This window comes from Brassica oleracea, chromosome C5 (genome assembly GCF_000695525.1).
Source record: "Brassica oleracea var. oleracea cultivar TO1000 chromosome C5, BOL, whole genome shotgun sequence".
In the NCBI taxonomy this organism is placed as follows: Eukaryota; Viridiplantae; Streptophyta; class Magnoliopsida; order Brassicales; family Brassicaceae; genus Brassica; species Brassica oleracea.
In genome coordinates, this window is record NC_027752.1 from 15234222 (window position 1) to 15256404 (window position 22183).

Below are 22183 nucleotides of genomic sequence, written 5' to 3' on the forward strand. Positions count from 1 at the left end.
ATGACCTTGTATAGTAAGTTACAACAGGCAATTGGTCGATAATAATTCATGGTCTGCGCTTCCACCAATTTTGGTATGAGGGATAGGATTGTTGCGTTGATACCAGTGGGTAAGAAGCTGAATAAAAAGAAAGATTGCACCGCGATGATAAACTCCTTTCCAACAATTGTCCAAGCAGCAATAAAAAAAATTCCTTAGTAAAACCGTCGGCCCAGAGACCTTATCATTAGGTAAAGCATGCAATGCAGATATAATTTCCTTTTCAGACACCAGAGCTACAAGGCCAGCAGCAGAATCCGACGAGCATCTATAGGTTAACAGTTCCTGCAGCAAGGGGCATGGGTCTTCAACCGTTCCTTGCTCCTTAGTTTGGAGGAATCTCTGAAACTCCAGAACTGCCTCTCTCTTGATATCTGTGAGTTTAGTAAGTTTTGTTCCTGCCTCTGTAACGAGAAAATAGATTGTGTTCCTCGATGATCTAGTCTGCACTGCCCCATGGAAAAAAACTGTATTATGATCCCCTGCTCCAAGCCATCTAATACAGGATTTCTATCAGAAAAACTTCTCCTCAATACTAGCCAGCTTATTCCACCGATCAGACGATGTAGCTGTTGCAGCAACATTTACCGGATTTGGGTCCTGCAGTACCAAGTTTTGGCAGCGACACATCTCCTCAAAAGCTTATTTAGTTCTTGCAGGAAGATCCCCATAATGCGTTTTATTAAGCAAACACATATCATACTTTAAGAGCTTTAATTTAGCATGAAATCTGCTCAAAGCTGTACAGGAGTGATGTATAGGTTGAGTGGAGTCCCAAACTCTCTTCACCGTGGGAAGGAAGTCTTGATGCTCAGTGAGGTAATTGAAGAACCTGAATGGTTTCCTCGCCTCGTTCACTACACCAGAGAGACGCACCACACATCTTGCATGATCTGATATCCCCCTGCCTCAAAACGACAAGATGATCGGAAACGTCCGTAACCAGGGTCCATTTATGAGAGCTCAATCCAGTTTCTTGCCAATAGGGCCTGCTTCCTGATTATTCCACAATGTAAATATCACTCCTGAATGCGTAAGATCAGTTAGAATGCAGTCCCCTACAGCCTCCTGAAACTGCGTCATTCCTATCTGCTTGAACTTGTTAAGCATCCCCTGGAGTGTTCACCAGAAGAAAGAGTCGCATTAAAATCACCAGCCACTATCCAAGGCATGTCTAGGTGGCTGTAAGCAGCCTGAGTTCCCCGCAGTTCCAGCCAAAGACGTCTTCTTTCCACTTCACAATTGGATGCATATATATACCGCTGAACATATGAACTGCTCATGCGTCTCGGGGATCTGAACTGCTCAGGTAATGACCTGTGCACTACTATGAAGCTTAGTGACCACAACCTTGTCAGACCAGCAAAACCAGACGCGCCCTAAAGGATTGAATTCATAGTTTGACATAGCTGTCCAACCAAGTAAAGCCGCTTCCAAAGAATCAGCACAATTACCTTGTTGTACCCTAGTTTCAAACAGACATCCAAACATAAACTTCTCAGCTTGTACCTATCTACGAAGCTCTCTGTGTTTGCGCGGCGAGTTGAACCCCCACATATTCCAGATGAAGAACAAGTCTTTCTTGTGTTGGTCTGATTCTTACCCTTAAGGTCCTTAGCACGAGCTGGGATCTGCTTACTCAACTTAAAACTTGTACCAGTACGGAACCGAGCGGTCTTAGTTGAGTCTTTTGCCTTCAAAGCTACATATTTTGCAACCAGTTCACCCTCTTCAATATCCAAGCCTACATTTTCATCTTCCCCCTTCTCAGCACTAACATCCTCTTCCATCTCATCATTATTTTCCTCCTCCTGCCTTTCTAGAGCTAGTACGCTGAACTTCGAAGGAGAGACTACAACATCACTCTCCTGGTCCTCTCCAACTGAACTCCTCTTCTCAACAATGTCAGATCTACCCACCAAAGCCCACTCTTCCTTCCTCTGCTCAGAACTTACTGAAGTCGATGCATCCCCAACCTCAAACGCTTCCTTTGGATATCACCAACAACATTGCTTCCAAACGTAAGTGGTAACCCCTCAAGTTCGTCTAATAACTCTTGGACCACATTACGCTTCGTACTCTGAAGATCGTTTCTCACTGAACCATCACCATTTATAACCACATCTGAATCCCCCTTATCTACCGCAACCTCCTTACCCTTCTGCATCACTGAGATCTTCTTTGATTGGCAGTTAGAGACTAAATGACCCCATCCATTACAGATGTTACACTTAGGTGGCAACCAGGGATATAAGACCTCAATCATCACCGTCCTTCCATCTCGGTCCAGACAGCTGATTTTCTCCACCAGAGGTTTATTAAGATCCACCTCTACGAGAACACGAGCTGCATCCAACCTGGTACACTTCTTTGTGTGCGGATGTAACTTAACAAAATTTCCTGCTGCTCGACTTAAACATTTCAGAGCCTTATGAGAGAACAAAAGACTCGGTACACCCTTAAGATCAATCCAAATCGGCATGGCAGAGAGGTCCGGGGGATCAAGAGCAGTTTCTGGAGACCACTCGTTAACCACCAATGGGATGTCTGCAATATGCCAATAACGCCTCTGAGTCACTCTTGCACGCATCTGAGGGTTCTCAATCCGGAACAAGACTGTTGTCTTATCAAGAAACTGCACGTCGATTTTGCTTCCCATCTTCGGAGAAGACCAGATCCGATTCACTGTAGTATGGATGGAACCAACATGGGGTGTGTCTCCAATGAAGTAACCAACCACGTAGCACCTCCATAGTGGGTTAGGTTCTACAAGAATCTCGTCGGGTATCTGAATCGAGACTACGTCGTCAACAGCTTCGGAGGGAGGAAGCGGTTCCCCCACTGGTGTTTTCTGCCAAGGAGATCCCGATCCGGGGAGAGGGGGTTTCTCCGCAGTCGAAACCACCACGCCTTGGTCCGTCGTCTCAGACAGGGGAGAGTCGCCGTTCTTGTCGCCTTCGCCATCGCCTAGGTCAGCCGCCATTCTTAGATATTTAATTCGGACTGAGCATTTTATCCGTTAAATTTGATTCGATTCTTTATTCGTTTCGATTCGATCCGAAAAATTCGGATATCTGTACGCCTCCGAAGTAAAGTAAACATTAAAAATCAATATCCATTAAAAGCGAAGCAAATCACAAATACTAAAAAAAATTAGAGGCGGATATCTGATATGCTCCGGCTTATATACATATAGATGTATATCTATAACTAAATATAGAGTTTTAAATGCATAATCTTATACAATTATAATTTAACATATAATTTAAGAGAAAGTATAAAATCTTTAACGAAAACTACAATTTTTCTAAAAATATTTGTTTTATAAGATTTTTTTATTAATTTTAAAAATTCATAAAACACATAGTTTCATTAATTTTTAGTTTATCTTTTGTATTATGTAAATTTTATTTTAAGAAAAAACAAATTTGTGTAATGTTTGGTAGATTTACTTGTATTGTACAAAGTGGATAAAATATCCGTAAACATCCGTGAATATTCGCAAATACCTATAAATTTTTTGAATATCCGTATTTTTTCGAATCAAAGCAAATCGAAAAATCAGATATCCGTGAAGTACGAAGCAAATCATATATACTAAAAAATATGTTACTATCCGATCCGTGCCCACCCCTAATTGTTATACTTTTAGACCTTTAGATAGTTTATTTGGTCACGTGACTGGATGCATAGAGGATTAGTTACATTTTACTGCCGATAGTAGTAAATTTATGCATTGGGATTAGTGTAAACTGGTTTCATGTAATCTAGTTCAATAATTAACAAAAACACGTCCAATTTCTTTGTATCCTTTGTAAAGTTTTGTGAATTTTTTCAAAGATAAAAAATAAGAAATACAAAGATTATTTTTAAATATATGCTAAATATCTTTTTGATAACTGATACGACTTTATCTTTATTTTCTCTTAAATTGTAGTAGCACGTATGTATATCATCAGTAGGGACAGAAAATGACAATCTTTCAACTCTACTGAAATAATTCACGTTCTCATGATAAAAATTTAAACAAGTATGAACATAATCAGGTCATCTCGATGAGTCGTGGACCAAAACTCATAAATTTCTATGTTGGAAAGGTTCGTCCCATCTCTTTCCAAGTGGAATCAGAACTACAGAATCCTAGAAAACAAAACATATGAAGAGTCCTAAAAAGCCTTTCATTCACTTGGTAGACCATATTTGTTGGCATTGTTGCATTTGACTTGATCATTTTTTGGTGTTTGGACCAAATAGATGAGACCTTGTTACGGAGTATGACTCATCGAAGATATATATGGTACTTGCACAACACAAGATTGTGCGAAGAAATGTCTATATATCTTTTTTGCCAACGTTGTGAATTTCATATAAAATATGAGAAGCGTTTGTAAACTTTACGAAAATTTAAAACTAGATGGGCTCACCTTGGCAAAAATAATAAAACAAGGTGAAGCCCTTAGAAAACAAGGTGGTGCATATATCTGTAGATGTGATTCATACATTAACTAATTATTAATGCATGACAAATCAAACATTCGGGGTAGAAGAACAATCAATGCTTTGTGTATCTTTGTTTGAGCGGCGCATACAAGTTTTGTAGCTTTTGCTAGACATGGAGAATTACGAGAACCAAGACTACATATAAAATGCTGATTATGAAAGATCTGGTAGTTTGTGTGTGTGTTTTCTGTATGAAGATTGTGATCATGGTTTGTACTCATATTCGTAGAAACCACTGGAATAAGACGATGTACACGTGTGCCAGAGCTATCTATATTGCGGGATGACACAGTTAAAATTTATATCAATTGAAAACTTACCTTACCTTAAAGATAATTTGCTTATGAAAAGGTATATGTAATTTTTAATAGACATCCCATCCTTTCTTGCTGATTCCGGTGACCGCTCGCGAGATCTGCTCCGGCGTCGTCCGGCGCGTTCGCGCGCGTCCGGCCGCCGGAGGTTTCCCTCCTCCTTGCTCTGTTTTCCACTTTGCTTCCCGGTCACTCCCCTCCGCTGTTGCTTTGTTTCGGGCTCTGGTCAAGCGTCTCTTGCTGATTCCGGTGACCGCTCGCGAGATCTGCTCCGGCGTCGTCCGGCGCGTTCGCGCGCGTCCGGCCGCCGGAGGTTTCCCTCCTCCTTGCTCTGTTTTCCACTTTGCTTCCCGGTCACTCCCCTCCGCTGTTGCTTTGTTTCGGGCTCTGGTCAAGCGTCTCTTGCTGATTCCGGTGACCGCTCGCGAGATCTGCTCCGGCGTCGTCCGGCGCGTTCGCGCGCTCTTTCTACTGGTGTTAGTAGTTGATGAGGTCTCGCTAGGTAAGTTCATCTTCGAGTGCATGGTTGAGCATTTCTTGCTGAAGCTTGGTTTTCACTCTTCTGCCTTTTGTCTCCTTTTTTTTGGTTATATATTAGCTTTAAGAGTGTGTGTTATGTTTATCTTTTAGCTCCGGGTGGTATTTGTTACCTCGCCGGCTCTTGGCTTCGGGTGGTACTTGTTATCTCGCCGACTTTTGGCTTCAGACATTGTCGTAATTGTATGCGTGTAACCGAATGTTTGATATAATCTTAATCTACTAGATGACAAAAAAAGAAAAGGTATATGTAAAACAGTAGAAGCAAAAGAGTAATATTTAGTTTACAGGTTTATGAATAAGACAGTGGATTCAGTCTTTTCTTCTGAATATAGTTCCACTGTGAAAGAATTTTAACTGATCTTTTCTGCTGAGTAATTTCAATCCGAGAGCCTTCTTATTTTGTTTTTCTTTCATTTTTGTTGCAAACTGAATATTTACTTTGGTACCATCTTTTTATTTCAACAATTGTTTTTCTTTCATTTTTGTTGCAAACGGAATATTTACTTTGGTACAATCTTTTTATTTCAACAATAGTGATTTCGTATCCCTTATATATATATTAAAAAGAATCATTCGCAATAAATGTATTCACACACACATTGACACGTATCAGTCTCATAATCATTTCAACTTTAGATTGATTACGTGTCATTCTCACAGTCATTTAATAATTAATGTGTTTACACACTAATTTTCTTAACTCTATCGCAAAATATTTAATGTGTCACACACTAGTTTTTTTAATCATTTCATTTTTAGTTTTTGTATTTTTAACCTCTGTATTAGTGAATTGAAGTTCTCTTCGGGCAAGTACTGAATAATATCATTACTGAAACAATTAAATTACAAAATCATTAAGATTCACGTCAACTAAAATGCCGGAATGAGAATGTTTTTAGAAATTGATAGTTTCGTATATTGCTGGACTTGGTCATGGTTGAGGTTTATGCACACGAAAGCAACAAACAATTGTCATTGGTTATGAATTAAGAAAACTGAGGTGAAAGCGCCACACACAAAGTTGAATCTTTAGTTGAGCCAAGTATTATTTTTTTTATAGAGTTTTCATATCAAATCAAGAACTAGAAACATAATCAGATTGTTAGAAAAAAAAAACAGAAATCATAAAAAGCTTTTAAAAAAAGAAAACTCGCAAAATCAATTGAAAAACATAATTCATATACCGAGTGAAGAGATCACATTATTTTTGACACAACTCTAACCCATTTCACTTGATTCTATCGTGTTTATAACATATTTACCAAGAACTTTCATAAGAAAGTATACGTTATTGGTTATAGACTACGTCGATTTTTAACGTGTCCAACAATATTGACACGACGCGTAACCATTTTTATTGGTGTTCTTAAAATATGGTCCAATAATTATGTATTTAAAATAAGCCTAACATATTAGTTTTACATTGATTTATTTTCTTTATATTTATAGAAGAAAATAAGTCAGGGTAAAATATTTGGATCCGAAGAACCGAACCGAACTTGATTTGAAAGTAATACTAAACACAAATTAAAACTGATTAAGTACTGAAATGGATCTAAAATTTTAATATCAGAATAAATATACCCGAATCCGCTCCAAACTAAAATATTTTGGATACCGAAAATATCTAAAACACAATTATATACTTAAATATATTAGTTTTTTAAAATTTTATATTTATTAGATATTCATTAACATGTAAATATCTAAAATAACAAAATATGTTCAAAATACTGAAAATATTTTATTTTCTCCATCTAAATACTTAAATTGAACTATTTTTATGTAAATTTAAATATTTAGTCTTAAATTATTCAAATTTTTATGTTTTACATTATTTTTATTTTTCGGATTTTGAGGATTAAGTATATTTGAATTTTTGTTAAAAAATTACATAATTAAAATAGGTACGCGAACTCGAACCCGAACCGAAATGATTCGAACCAAATTCAAACCGACATTTGTAAATATCTAATCATATTTAAATTTCTAACTCTAAAAATCAAAATCCGAATAAATCAACTGAATCTAACTGATATCTGAATGTTTATCCTTGAATATTGTAATAAGATATCGTAAAATAAATAATCTAACCACTTATTTTATTCTGCACTGCGCACACTAATACCAAGGAATATCGTAATACGCAATATCGCGACTAAGTTTGAACTTTGAAAGTTAGAGAAATACTTATTTCTTTCTGAACCAAATGAATAGACTTGAATTAAAAAATTTGCGTAAAGTAATTAAAGTCGAACCCTTCAACTAATTCATTGGCCTATGAGTCAAACTTAAGACTTGTCCGTTGGAAAATCCGAAACGATGAAGTTACCAAAAAGGTAAAGCGAACACGATCGTTCAGACAGTGGTCAAATCAAATTTAGGGTGTTAATTGTAAATTACAGTAACGTCGTCGCCCCATTGGCCATTAAAACGTAGCCATCTGTTTAATTTTGTAATTTTCTGACATTGGTCAGTGGGAATAGAAACTGTGAAGAGGAATGGAATAGAAACTCGGATTCTGAGAATCGTTTTTAATTTTGTTAGTATAATCTTAATTAGAAACCTGAAGGCAATTATTTTAGTGCGTACGACTGAATTTAATTTCGAATTTTTTGTAGTGGCAGCTGAACAAAAATTAGGTTCACCTTACGGATGAAATTTAAATTCACCTTGAAGGTGAATCATTAAATTCATCTCTCCTTTTATTACCAATCAAAATACAACATAGATTAATAATAAAATACATTATTTTTAAAAAAAAATTCAAAAAAATTAATGAAACTCATTTTAATGACTCTAACGCCACTAACTAAACCCTAAATCTTAAATTCTGAACCCTAAACTTTAAATCTAAATCTTAAACCCTAAATTCTAGACCCAAACTCTAAACCTAAACACAAACCCTATATCTTAAACCCAAATCCTAAACTCTAAACCGAAACCGTAAATTCTAAACCCAAACCCTACACCTTAAACTCAAACCCTAGATCCTAAACCCAAACCTAGACTCTAAACCCAAATCTTAAACTCTAAAGAAACAACATCAACATTAACTCAAACCTTTAGAATATAGGATTTGGGTTCAGGGTTTACGATTTGAGTTTATGATGTAGGGATTAGGTTTTGATATATGGTTTGAGTTTAGAGTCTATGATTTGGGTTTGGGATATAGGGTTTGGGTTTACGGTTTACGGTTTGGGTTTAGGATTTAGAATTTGGGTTTAGGATATATGATTTGGGTTTAAGGTTTACGGTTTGGGTTTAGGGTTTAGGATTTAAGATTTAGATTTAGGGTTTAGTTAGTGGCTTTAGTATCATTAAAATTGATGTTATTTTTTTTAATTATTTTGAGATTTTTTTAAATAAAATTAATTTATTTTATTATTAATCTATGTAACATTTTAATTGGTAATAAAAAGATACGTGAATTTAAATTTTCACCCCAAAGTCTTGTTTGTGGCAGCTGGCCTCGATCGACCCTTGTTTCCTTTATTAATTAGAAGACTTCAAACCGAAGCTACACTATTAGACTCCAGTGGTCTTTAATAATTTCTTGTCTTCATTCATATATAGTAAGTACATGCATTCAAACACAAATGACTACACACAATTGAGGCAACGAAAAATACAAAAATACAAAAATTTCATGCACATCCTTGTCTGTCTATGCTGCATGCACACTGTGTACAGTACACGTTGTGTATATATGCGTACATGCTATACTGATCATTCTTGAAGTAATGAAATGTAGAAATACAGATAATATACGTAAATATGTAGAAATACAGATGATATATAGTATAGTACGTTTTTATTTTATATATTTTCGTGTGCTTGTCCTAGTGTTTATAACCTTTTTCCCTGAGCTCAATTTTTTTAAAAAAATTGTCTTCTAAAGTAAAACGAAGCCTTCAAACAAATTTTCTTGGGACATTAATTCAAAAAAAAAATAATTTTACTACTAAAAATCTCAGCTGAAATGGCGGCTGATCCTTCGGGTTCAGACCCCTCGCAAGGAAGCATATATTGATTCCAACTTAAGATAAACCACTTCACTTCTCTTCCACCTCTTTCAACCAGACTCAATCTTTTTCCACTTAGGGTTTCTTTCTAAACTCCTTTTATTTTAGGGTTTTAGGGAAAATGGGAGAGAGAAACGTTGATGGTGATCAGAAAATGGAGGAAGTATTGTTGCCCGGATTTAGGTTTCATCCAACCGACGAAGAGCTTGTAAGCTTCTACCTCAAGCGGAAGGTTCAACACCATCCTCTCTCCATTGAACTCATAAGACAACTCGATATCTACAAATACGACCCCTGGGATCTTCCAAGTATATATAATTTTTCATACTTTATATCTCATATTCGTTGCTTACAAATAATATAAGTAACTGATGTCTAACCAAATATGTTTGTTATTGTTGCTGTTTTGAATTAATATATTAGGGTTTGCAATGACGGGTGAAAAGGAATGGTATTTTTACTGTCCGAGGGACAGGAAGTATAGGAATAGCTCGAGGCCGAACCGAGTGACTGGAGCTGGTTTCTGGAAAGCCACGGGAACAGACAGGCCGATATACTCGTCGGAAGGAAACAAATGCATAGGTCTAAAGAAGTCACTGGTGTTCTACCAAGGAAGAGCTGCGAAAGGAGTTAAGACTGATTGGATGATGCATGAGTTTCGTTTGCCTTCTATCTCGGAGCCAACTCCTTCTTCTAAGAGGTTCTTCGATTCGCCTGTCTCTCCAAACGTAAGTTCGGGTTAATTCAATGATTTGTCTAGATTTAATTTATTTGGAAATAGAAACATATATGGTTAAAAAGTTATGCGGACGGCTATACGTACAAATTTAATTATTAAGATCGAAGATCTGGTTAGAAGGTTTTGAGGATAATTGTTATGTGTAAATAATGTATATCTTGAATTTGGTGCATTTTTCGCAAAGTAGCTAGTGAGTTGAACTATATATCTCTCTTTAACATTAATAAAGCAAATATATTTTTCAAGATTGTTTATTGACAAATACTAGAGATGTGAATATATGGATTTTATATTTTAGGGACTCGTTTCTTTTTTTTTCCCCTACCTTTTCCCCTTTGATTGTAAGCTTAAACTATTGTGTGTTTTCCGTGTCTACTATAATCTATTTCTAATAACAATAAGGTTTTTATGAAACATTTTCTTAAAATTACAACTCATATGCAAATAATCAAAAGTATCTTATAATTTATGATAAATATGAAAAAGCCAGCTAAGCTCATTAAATAAATAGACTGTGGATGCTTATGCCTTAAATACTACTAGACTTTGACCCGCGCGTCCGCGCGGATTTATTTTCGTTTTGTAATTTTAAATATTTATAAATGTTTAATTATTTTTCACAATTTATATATGTGTGACCTTGTTCATTTAGTATCAAATTTTGATAGTGTAAGCTAATGTTACATACATTACTTCTTATTCGGTATATCATCCGCATGGATCATATATATATTATATTTTTTTGTATTTATATTAGTATGGTTTTTCCAAAACCAAAGACTTTTTGGTAAATAATTTAATATTAGATTTTTGCAAATGAATATGTATGATAGCTAGATAGATGAGAAAAACTACATTTTAATATTTATACTATACCACTTATTCTACAAAAAACAAATATAACATGAATATATATATGTATAACATATTTATATTATCTATTTAAATTGTTTTATGATAATAAAAAAACATAGTAACCAAGCACAATGAAAATCACCTTAATAAAATAACGGGCCGTAACTTTCTTAGATCAATAACCGATTTTAACACCCTACAACATGTGGTTTTGTCATTACTTATAGATCAATAGTATGTGAAAGAAAAAAAAAATTGCAAAATGCTTATAGTTTTCATTGGCGAGAACCATATCAAGAGTCTCTCTTGATTTGATAAAAAAAAAAAAAGAGTCTCTCTTGTTTTGTTTCTGGGAATGCAGTAGTTTGACTTGAGATCACCATCAAGTTTTAAATGGTTTGACGTTCGAGAAGTATAAAACGTGAAGTGGGAAACAATTTTTACGTTACTTTTTCGGAATATGAATAGGTTATCGTTCTAGGAATGGTATACTGTATATATATATATTGTTAGTGCAGGAAATAAGAGAGAAGAAATCTAAACTAAATATTTGAAAGCTTGATTTGCAAGTTGTAGAATAAGAATAAACTTTACATATAAGATTATACTAAAGCGTGATTTAAAAGTTTGAAATCTTTGTGGTTAATATGATAGCTATGATTTAGGTTGTTGTTAAGGCAAGATATTAAGACGGTGAATATATAGGAATATTATGTGTACATATTTACATTTTGACTAAAATAAATAGAATGATTTGCAAGATTTACAATAGTAATATCATAAATATCTGTAAACACTTTATAACATAGAATATACCAACTGTGATTTGCAAGTTGATATATTTTTTTGGCATCGATTTGCAAGTTGATATCTTCTTTGTTAATATAAGTTATTTGATAGAATTTTAAAATTTCAATTTTAAATATTATCCGGTTTACTGATACTTTAGATCAAACCGTGTTATATAAGTTATTAAACCGAGCTTTGTTGTAAGGTTCAAACAACGATAATAGTCCCACAAATCTAATGTAATGGGCTTTTAATGTTCATGGTTAAATTCGTGTAAGCTTTTTAGTTAGACTAAAAGTATAGAGATAAGGTCAGTGGCATTTTTTTGTAATTATTGAAGAAAACTTATGGATAAGTACTATTTGTACTTCAGTTTTAATAGTTTAGATGACTCTTATTGTTAATATAGTTTATGCAACACGATGTTTGTTACTAATACAAAATTTATATGGATCACTACAGGACTCGTGGGCTATATGCAGAATCTTCAAAAAGTCAAACACAACGACCCTAAAAGCTCTCTCTCACTCCTTTGTTTCCTCGTTACCATCAGACACAAGCATCGACACAATGTCCAACCAAAAGCCATCAAACACATCACACTTTTCTTCAGACCTCAAAACTAGCTCTCACTTCCAGTTTCACCATGAGAACACGAACAAAATTCCCAAAACTAGTAGTAGTACAACTCCTCTTGCTGCCTCTATAAGTCCATTCTCTTACTTGGATTTCACTTCCTACGAGCCCACCAACGATTTCAATCCGGTTTCATGTTTAGACCAACAATACCTCACAAATCTCTTTCTTGCTCCACAAGAAATACAAGCTCAGTTTCCAAGGCTCGCCTCGTCTAATGAATTCCCCTCGTTTCTCCTAAACATGCCATCATCATATTCGAGCTTCTTGGGAGAATGCACCGGCAAGATCGACCTCAGTGCGGTGTTGGCCCAAGAGCAGTGTCCTGATCTTGTAAGCCTACCACAAGAGTATCAAGAAAAGGGACTCGAAGGAAATGGGGAAATGAGGAACATGCATAGTTTCAATGAAGATCTTCATAGTCACTGTGCCACACTCAGGTTTGGTGATATTGCTTCAACAGTTGAAGAGAAACATCCTCACCATTATGAAGACGTGAAACATAACATGACATTGTTGGAGAGTTATTATTCTTCTTTGTCATCCGTTAATGGAGATTTGCCAGCTTGTTTCTCCACAACTTGATGGATTTGGATAGATTTTCATGTCTTTGTCTTCTTGGTTTTGTTTTTGTAAGCCAGGTTGTACCTCTTGTAGGCTCTCTTTCACTAATGCAAGGAAAATTCATTTATGCTTCGTTGACTGTTTGCACAAGTCAGTTTAGGCTAGCTTGACTTGAGTGAAGATGCCATAGACTAAACCAACCTAAATTAAAGAGAGAAACCATTAAAAAACATTTTAGTTTGATTGCAGTGCCAGAAAGAAAATATTTTCTAGAGCTGATAAAGTCAGAAGTACCACCATAATATACGAGATTGTCACTGAAATATTCAAAAAGGTTTTTAGAATATAGTTATAGAATGAAGTTAAGAAATTCAAGTGCGAGTAAAATTTCTATTTCATTTTTCAATATGTTAAGCTTGTCAATAGGTTATGTACACTCCAGTGATCTAATTTATATATGTGAAACACTTTACAAAGACTAAGTAACTCAAAATGTCAGCAGCATTCACGAAAATTTCACCATTCCTTATTTTGTGTGCTCATAACTTCACTAGCTGTATAGGAACGTTGGGTAGTAAATTTCATGAGTTGATGAACTTAATTTTGACCTGATCGAACCTCAACATTTCACCGTGTAAAAATGTATGTAATCCAAGGCCAAAAACAACGAGGAAGAAGAAAAAAACATAAAACGCTTAAGCTACACGAGAATCAAAGTCCAGAGAACCAGAGTAGATTAAAAAAAAAAAAAGGAGTAGATTCACATACGTATTACACTCTGAAAAGATGGGTGATTGTTGTTTACACATCATGCATCGAAAGGAGACGTGGAGTCTCGACGATGCGGTGTTGGTTCGATTTGGTGGCGTAGTTGTTAGACAAGACGCTACACCATTTTCGCAGGCTTTTCTCCTTAGGGCTTTTACGACGGAGACTATAAGAGCTTTTAAAGCCCAATTATATGGGCTTTGGTGTTATAATTACTATCAAGCCCAAACAAATATAGTCAGTTCATGTTTTTCTTTCTTCATCAATAAACCAATTCTATTTACTGTACGGATTTTCTGACTCAAAAGGTGAATATTTAGTTTAATGTTTGCTGTTTGCTGACTCAAATACATAACATCTTTTGAAAATAATAATTACAAAAAAATGATGTAAATGTTTACTAAATATTCACCGTTTAAGTCAGAAAATCTGTTCATATAATATTTTGTTAACGTCATGTGTTTATATTAATTTCATATTGGTTTAAATTTATACTGCCTCCGTTTCCGAAAGTAAGATGTTTTAGATTTTTTAGTTGTTCCACAAAGATAGATTTTCTATAAGGTACTTTTTAATACTTTTAAGAAACATTAAATAAAAATATTTGAATTGACTAAATTTCATTGGTGAAAAATTATTGGAAAGTGTATAATAAAGTAAAAGAAAAATTAAATTATAAAAATTTATTGAATTCTTAATAAGCGTGAACATTTTAGAAAATTTTACTTTCGGGAACAGAGGGAGTAAGAAATAACTACAAAATGATTGAAAACTCTAAAACATATACTCCCTCCGTTTTGAATTAGACGTCGTTTTAGAACAAAATTTTTGTTTCAAAATTAGTGTCGTTTTATGATTTCAATGCAAAATTTATTGACTTTTTATTCTAATCTATTTTTCTATTGGTTGAAATCTGGTTAGATGTATTGATAATGATGTTTTTATCTAGTAAATAGATAAACTTAAATGTTTTATTAATCTGTGTGTCGAAGTCTAGAACGACAAGTAAAATGAAACGGATGGAGTATATTTTTGAAACATTAAAACGACATTTAATCCAAAGTTAAATGTTTTGAGAACACACGTATTGTATTCTTGACATTCTTTTGGTTGGGCGTTATTCTGTTTGTTGTGCTTTTCATTTTTCGTCATTTTAATACTCTCGTTGTGAATCTGAGTTCGTGAAAACATCATATTTTCTTGTGTTTATATCGTCAATGTGGTCTAAGTTTTTGGAGATACCAGATTCTTCTTTCTATTACTTTTTTTTGCAAATTTGAACATCGGCGACGTAAAAAGATACCAGATTTTAGATTGATCTTTGTACAATCTATCCTTCATTAATATGAATTTTACAGTTTAGCTAAAAAAAACTTTGGCAACGTAAACATATGACAAGGATTCAATACACCACACATTAAGTGAGGGATAGTGGCCAATTGTCTTTTTGGTTAAGTATTAAAATTATTTTCCCACGAATTTGACATTGCACTATATATTGGGATATTGTTGTAGACAATAACATTATTATTTTCAGTCTAAAAAATAACCTTTTTAGAATGTAACATTGGTGTAGTTATAATAAAACTAAGAAAAATATAATTGAGGGAGATGGAGGATAGCGGGCATGACATGCAGTCCCGGCTCTTGACCATGGAGAGAGGGGCGGTTGCCCTGGATCTATGAGTTCACAAAATTTTTTAAAGTTATTTTACTGATTATAATTTCAGTTGATAAAAAATTATATTTCAAACTGTTAAAGGACTAAATACTTGGGGAAATTATGATAAATGATTTATAATTAATTAAAAACTTACTCACATACAACAACAACACACAACCCTAAAAAAGTCTGAACTTTTAGACATTTTCCAAATTTCCCGAATAAATTTCATTTAAAGAAATGCAATGAAGAAAAGTTAAAAAATGTTTATATACAGTTCATACTAAATGTTTCGTTCAAAGCTATTAAATCGTTTAAAATGGCCCCTGATGAAATGATGCTTTGCCTTTGGTTGTCGTTTTTCCTTTTATTCATATAGACCCCGAAAAGAATATAATAAAAAGTAAGCATTTTATGTTTAATTTGGCTCAACTTTAATCAATCAAGCATAATCAGATTGTCTTAATCATGACTTGTTGTTATCATCCACTCTTTTGTATATACCCACCAGATATACCTTCATAACAACACAACAATGTTGGAAGAAGAAATTATTATATAATTGTCCGGGTTCAGTTACACTTTCTCTGTTTCCGAAAGTAAGATGTTTTAAATTTTTTATTTGTTCAACAAAGATAGATTTTCTATATGTTTTTTTTACAGCAAACATTTACAGACTCATGTTAACTCTGTAAACTAAATCGGTAACTCCGCATCCATGTGAACTACGAATGACAGTTATTTCCTAACACTGCGTGCTAAGCTATCCACCTGTAGGTTCTCCGTATGGGGTACATGAACGATGTCTAAGTTGAGGAAACTTCTTTTTAAGAGCTTAATGTCTTCCAGATAACGTTCAAATGCTGGCTCTTCTGGTTCCGAAACTATCTTCACCAATTGAGAACAATCCGTTGCAAACGTTACCTGAAACTGTCTTAAATTCTTCATACATTTCATTTCCTAAATTAATGCCTCCACCTCCGAATGAAGGGGTGAGAGACATGCCCTTACATTCATCGCCCCTAATAAACCATCAAAACCCGGTAAAGTGCTATACCAGCATTGCCCTGAAACTAAATCCTTATCTTTCGATGATACATCTATGAAACACCATCGTCCTGGCGTCGCTAGTGTGGGACTGGTCTGTACCTGATGCCCCCTCATTGGGTCATTTACTACCTATGCCTCAGCCCAAAGTAATGACTCCAATTATGCTATTTTAAGTGTTTCCCTCGGATCAATATCCAGATCACTAAAAACTTTGTTATTCCGGCATTTACATATATACCATAATATCAATGCAAATTGGTGATCATCCATCTTTGGATTGACTCTCCAAAAAAGATGATCCATATTAGCGAAAAAAGAACTGATAGGAAAAATATTGGGATGCGATGGTATCTTAGATAATGCCTACACTTGACGTGCTGGAGGACATTCAAAAACACATGGTTTATTGATTCCTCCAGATCTCCGCATCGAGCACTACATATATCCCCTTGTATCCCTCTTCCTTTTAGATTTTTCATTACCGCAATGCATCCTGAAAGGAGTTGCCATAAGAAATGCTTTATCTTCCGGAAGGGGGGGGGGGGGGGCACCGCACTTTCCAGCAGAAAGTTTTTAGTGTATCCACTGTGGGACCATAAAATTCTGATGGTTTTTCCTTGTCAGGATATATCCGTTCCACTTGATAACCTGATTGGGCCGAGTATTTCCCATTGTTAGTAAAATGTCATCCATTCCTATCCTCCATCGGATCTCTACTTAATGGAATAATTTCAATAATTTTTACATCATGAGGATCCACCAAAGCCCTGATTGCCTGTAAATTCCAAGTTCAGGATTCCAGATTAATGAGGGAATCCACTGTGAGGTCCGGATAACTGTTTTGAAGGTTTTTGTTTGCTGGTCTCGGGTGAGTGGCTGGGAACCAAGGATCATTCCATACTGAGATAGATGAACATGTTCCCACCCTTTTAATTAGTCCTTTACAAACCAAAGATCTAGCCGAAATAATACTCTTCCAGCCACATGACTGGGAGTATGAGCGGATCGGTTCCAGGGGTGTAGCATTCATGTAGTACCGTCCTTTGAAGACTCTTGAAAAAAGAGTATTTGGCTTCTCAATCAGCCTCCACGATTGCTTTCCAAGCATAGTCGTATTAAAGTCAATAAGATCCTTAAAGTCTAGTCCACCATTATCTTTAGGCACACATAATTTATCTTATGATTTCCAATGCATGTCTTTTGTACTTCCTCCTGGACTCCACCAAAACTGAGCTACTGCACTCGTTAACTTTTTTACTGTAGTCTTCGGTAACCGATAAACAGACATAACATGGTTTGGCAGGACCGTAACCACCGATTTAATAATTACCTATTTCCCTCCTTTAGTAAAAAATCTAAAAGTCCATCCTTTAACACTATTATTCAAACGGTCTTGTACAAAACCAAACACTTGTACCTTAGATCCTCCAAGGCTTTCTGGTAAACCTAAGTAAGATCCCATGCCTCCTATATTCTGAATTCCCAAAATATCTCTTAATTCTTGACGACTAGCTTCTTTAATCCTATGTCCAAATTGAATTGAAGATTTCTGAAAATTAATTTGTTGTCCTGAGACATCCTAATATTCCTTTAAAATCCTGAGAATGGTTTGACACTCCTCCTTATTTGCCTTACAAAAGAAAAGACTATCATCTGCAAATAGCAAATGAGAGATTGTTGGACAAGCTCTTGCTACCTTTAGACCAGTTAATTGTTTCTCACTCTCCGTCTTCTTAATATTCGCGATTAATACCTCAGTGCACATAATAAATAAATACGGAGATAAAGGATCCCCTTGCCGTAAGCCCTGCTGTGGAGTGATAAGACCTCGTGGCTGACCATTGAGAAGTACCCTATATTGAACCGAAGAAATACATTCCAACATTAAGTTGATCCAACGAGGATCAAATCCTATTTTGTGAAGAAGAGCCTCAATAAAGCTCCACTCTATCATATCATACGCTTTGCTCATATCCGTTTTGATTGCCATAAACTTGTTTTGACAAGATTTATTGGTCCTCAGTCCATGAAACATTTCCTGCGATATAAGAATATCATCTGATATTAACATGCCCGCTACAAATGTCGATTGTGTCTTCGAAATTAGTCGTGGTAGACAAATTTTCAATCTTTGACACGAAAATTTCGAGATAATCTTGTAACTAACATTACATAAACTTATCGGCCTTAGTTCCATCATCCGTATGGGTCTTTCTATTTTCGGAATCATACAGATATTAGTAAAAGTTAAATGTGGATCCATATTTCATGTAAATAGAAAATTATTCACCATCTCCACCACATCCTTCTAAATAACATGCCAGGAATGCTGAAAAAAAAAAGAGCTGTCATCCTATTCGGACCTGGCGCTTTCTCCGGGTGCATCATGAATAAAGCTTGCCGGACCTCTTCCTCCGTTGCCATTCTCAATAAAATTTGATTCATTTGGAGGAAATAGATGGAACTATCTCTTCCAAAAAACTATCAAATTCCGTTGGATCCATGGTCCTAAACAAACCTTCAAAATAATCGGCCACCACCTGCTCAACTCCGTTCTCTTCGGTTATCCAATTACCCATTTCATCATGGAGTCTCACTATTTTATTACGAACCCTACATTGCTTTGTCAAGGCATGGTAAAACTTAGTATTAAGATCTCCAGATGAGTGCCACATATTCCGGCTTTTCTGATGCCAATATTCTTCCTCATCCTTATAAGCTTCTTGTAGCTTCCTGGAAACCTCAAGAATCTCCTCTTGTGATCTATTATTATCCATTTGAACTTCTTCCGGTGCCTGTTGAAGATCTTTAATTTTGTCATTCCCATATGGTTGATTATCTTTTTGCCATGAAGATATTTCATGACAAAAATTATTAATTTTTGTAACAAAATCCACTATTTGTCCTCCCGGACTTTCCGTCCAGCCTGCCACAATTGATTCCATAAGACCCTCTTGTCCAATCCATCTCTTATCAAACCTGAACTGTCCTCTTTTTTTTTCTTGATAAATTATCCTCCAAAAAAGCAACCAGTGGGCGATGATCAGAACCCACCATCTTCAAGTATTCTGTGTAAGAGCATGGGAAAAGCGTATGCCATTCCTCATTTGCCAAGGCCCGATCCAATCGACATCTGACCATCACTGCTCTTTTTCCTTTGCCCCTCCTTCCTTGCCAAGACAGTGTATTACCTCAAGCCGGGAATTCTAATAGTCCACTATTCCTTATCATGTTGTTAAAAGGAATGAAGGAAGTTGTACATTGTAGGGGACCTCAATCCTTTTCATGATTCCCAGTGATTTCATTTAGATCTCCAATAATAAACCAAGGTTTCGATCGTGATAATCCAAATCGAGTCAGTCTCTCCCAAACATATTCTCTTAGCTCTTGTTTTCCTTTGGCCACCGCCTCAATATCTATCATTCTGTTGATAGAATATAAAATTTTAACTTGATATTCATTGTTATAAAAAAGAGCTAAACCACCATTCCTTCCATTTGAATCCACAGTAACCAAACTATCATATCCAAAATGAGATTGAAACCCTTGTACGAATTCAAATTCCTGTTTCGTTTCAGATAAAAATAAAAAAGCTGGCTTATGTTTGTGCCATATTTCCCGGAGATAACTTATGGTCCAATGACTTCCTTGTTCTCTACAATTCCAGCTTAATGTTTTTATATATAACAATATTTGTATTGCTCCATCAAACCAGAAAATACAGGTTTAATAATACCCGATAATATTTAATATCAAGTCCCCACTGCCACCATATCATAACTGCATCCAAATATTCGTCAAATCCATGTAAAACAAGCTCACACCATTCTATATCAGCTGTAGGATGATAACTATTGTACCACTTTTTTCCAAATAGGCGCCGGTCTCGAATCAAGACCATCATGATCATCCATTTAATTAGCAAAGCCAAATTGAAATTATGTTCCAATAACAATAATCTCCAATACCCCCGAAAATGGCCAAAGAAAAACCATATTACCAATAAAATAACACCTGACGAATCATAATCTAATACCATACAGAAATAACTTGTTATTAACTCCGGATTAAAATTTGCTAATTCCAAGATCGAGTTGTGTCCCCATATTAATACTCCAAAAACATCATAAAATACCAGATTCAAAGTGCGTTCCACAAACCATACCAACACCGAAGTCTCTGCGTAAACTCTAAAGAAACTATATGTTTAAAGTACTTTTTTAAACATATAGTACTTTTTTATATTTTTAAGAAACATTAAATAAAAATATTTGAATTGATTAAATTTTATTGGTGAAAAGTTATTGGAAAGTATATAATAAAGTAAAAGAAAAATAAAATTATAAACATTTATTGAATTTTTAATAAGCGTGAACACTTTAGAAAATCTTACTTTCGGGAATAAATGGAGAATAATATACGTAAATCATATAAATTTATGCATATACAACAAAACGTAACTTATGACCTTGATCACTCTGCCGACTTTGTAAACATTATTTCTGTCTTTTTTTATTTAGTAAGTCTTACTATATTATATTACACAAAATGATTCTTTTTATAAAATATTAATACGTATAATATCTTAGTATCGAAACATATAGCATGAATCAGTTTTATCATATAAATAATTCGATTTACAGATATTGAAGCTGCTAGTTCTACTAGTAAAACCTTCTTCTTCTTTTTTTTTTCTTTTAAATAAAGTTTTAGATTTGAGTCTAAACATCTGCGTTGAAGAAATTTAACAATCGGTTTTTATTTTTATATCAAAAAATTGTAGACATCAGCTCAGAACTTCTTGAATTAAAACTAATAAATTTTAGATGTTGTGTGAGTTTTCTACCTTATAAAATGCTTACATCTAATGAAAATTTGATCTCCGACTTTTTTTTTTTTTTTGTAAACCATCTCCGACTTTTATTACTTGCTTAATTACACAACAACCATTTTGCTGGCTAAAATGAATAAATTGGATAGATTTCTGTGTTACAAAAAAATGTAATAGTTTTCTGTTATTGATGCAAGTGGTCCAGGTGTGTTTATTCGAAACTTGTCGACGCCAACATTAAAATGTCACATATTAATTAGAAAACAAAAATATTTGTTAGATCTCCTCAAGGGATATGACTAACAAAATGAATTATCAATGTCACGAATAGGTGGAACATCGAATGAGTGGACCGACCACTTCAATAATTTAGATCGAAGGTGGGCGATATATTGGGACGGTACATGATTATAACAATAGCGTATCATAACCATTCCACCACTATGCACAAGGCGCCTCCCACCATGGTAGACCAACTGAATGGCCCAAACATTGATTTAATTATAATTATGGAAAGTTTAGGTTCAATTAGCGATAAATTTCAACCAGCTATTAGTATCTTAAACTAATATTATACTATTGTAACATGTAATCTTATAGTACGATTTTAAAGGTGACAGGGAAAACGCACTTATGGATATATGGTTTTCATTTAATTATAAACTAGGAGATAATCTGCGCCATGCGCCGAGTAATAGATTAAAAGATATTATAACTTTAAAACTATATAGATTAAGTTATTGATGTAATTTAAGTATATAATATTATAATAGATCTATAAGAATAAGCAAAGATTTATATAAATTTATTATGAGTTTAAGATAAAACAAAATATAAACAATATAATTATTTTTTTCATAATATATATTA

At 34.6% G+C, this 22183-nt stretch overlaps 2 protein-coding genes across 2 annotated transcripts; one reads left to right on the forward strand and one right to left on the reverse strand.

The window, feature by feature from the left end:
* Positions 1-1002: 1002 nt before the first annotated feature.
* Positions 1003-3022, reverse strand: LOC106344602. The gene is made up of 4 exons (XM_013783951.1): positions 2138-3022; positions 1549-2027; positions 1357-1504; positions 1003-1152 (listed from the first exon to the last, which is right to left on the reverse strand). Exons 1-4 carry the CDS (start codon positions 3020-3022, stop codon positions 1003-1005), a joined length of 1662 nt encoding a protein of 553 aa, XP_013639405.1.
* Positions 3023-9375: 6353 nt separating this feature from the next.
* LOC106294169 (protein FEZ-like) lies at positions 9376-13022 on the forward strand. The gene is made up of 4 exons (XM_013729764.1): positions 9376-9394; positions 9535-9726; positions 9842-10146; positions 12264-13022. The coding sequence occupies exons 1-4, from the start codon at positions 9376-9378 to the stop codon at positions 13020-13022; spliced, it is 1275 nt and encodes a 424-aa protein (XP_013585218.1).
* The last annotated feature ends 9161 nt before the right edge of the window (positions 13023-22183 follow it).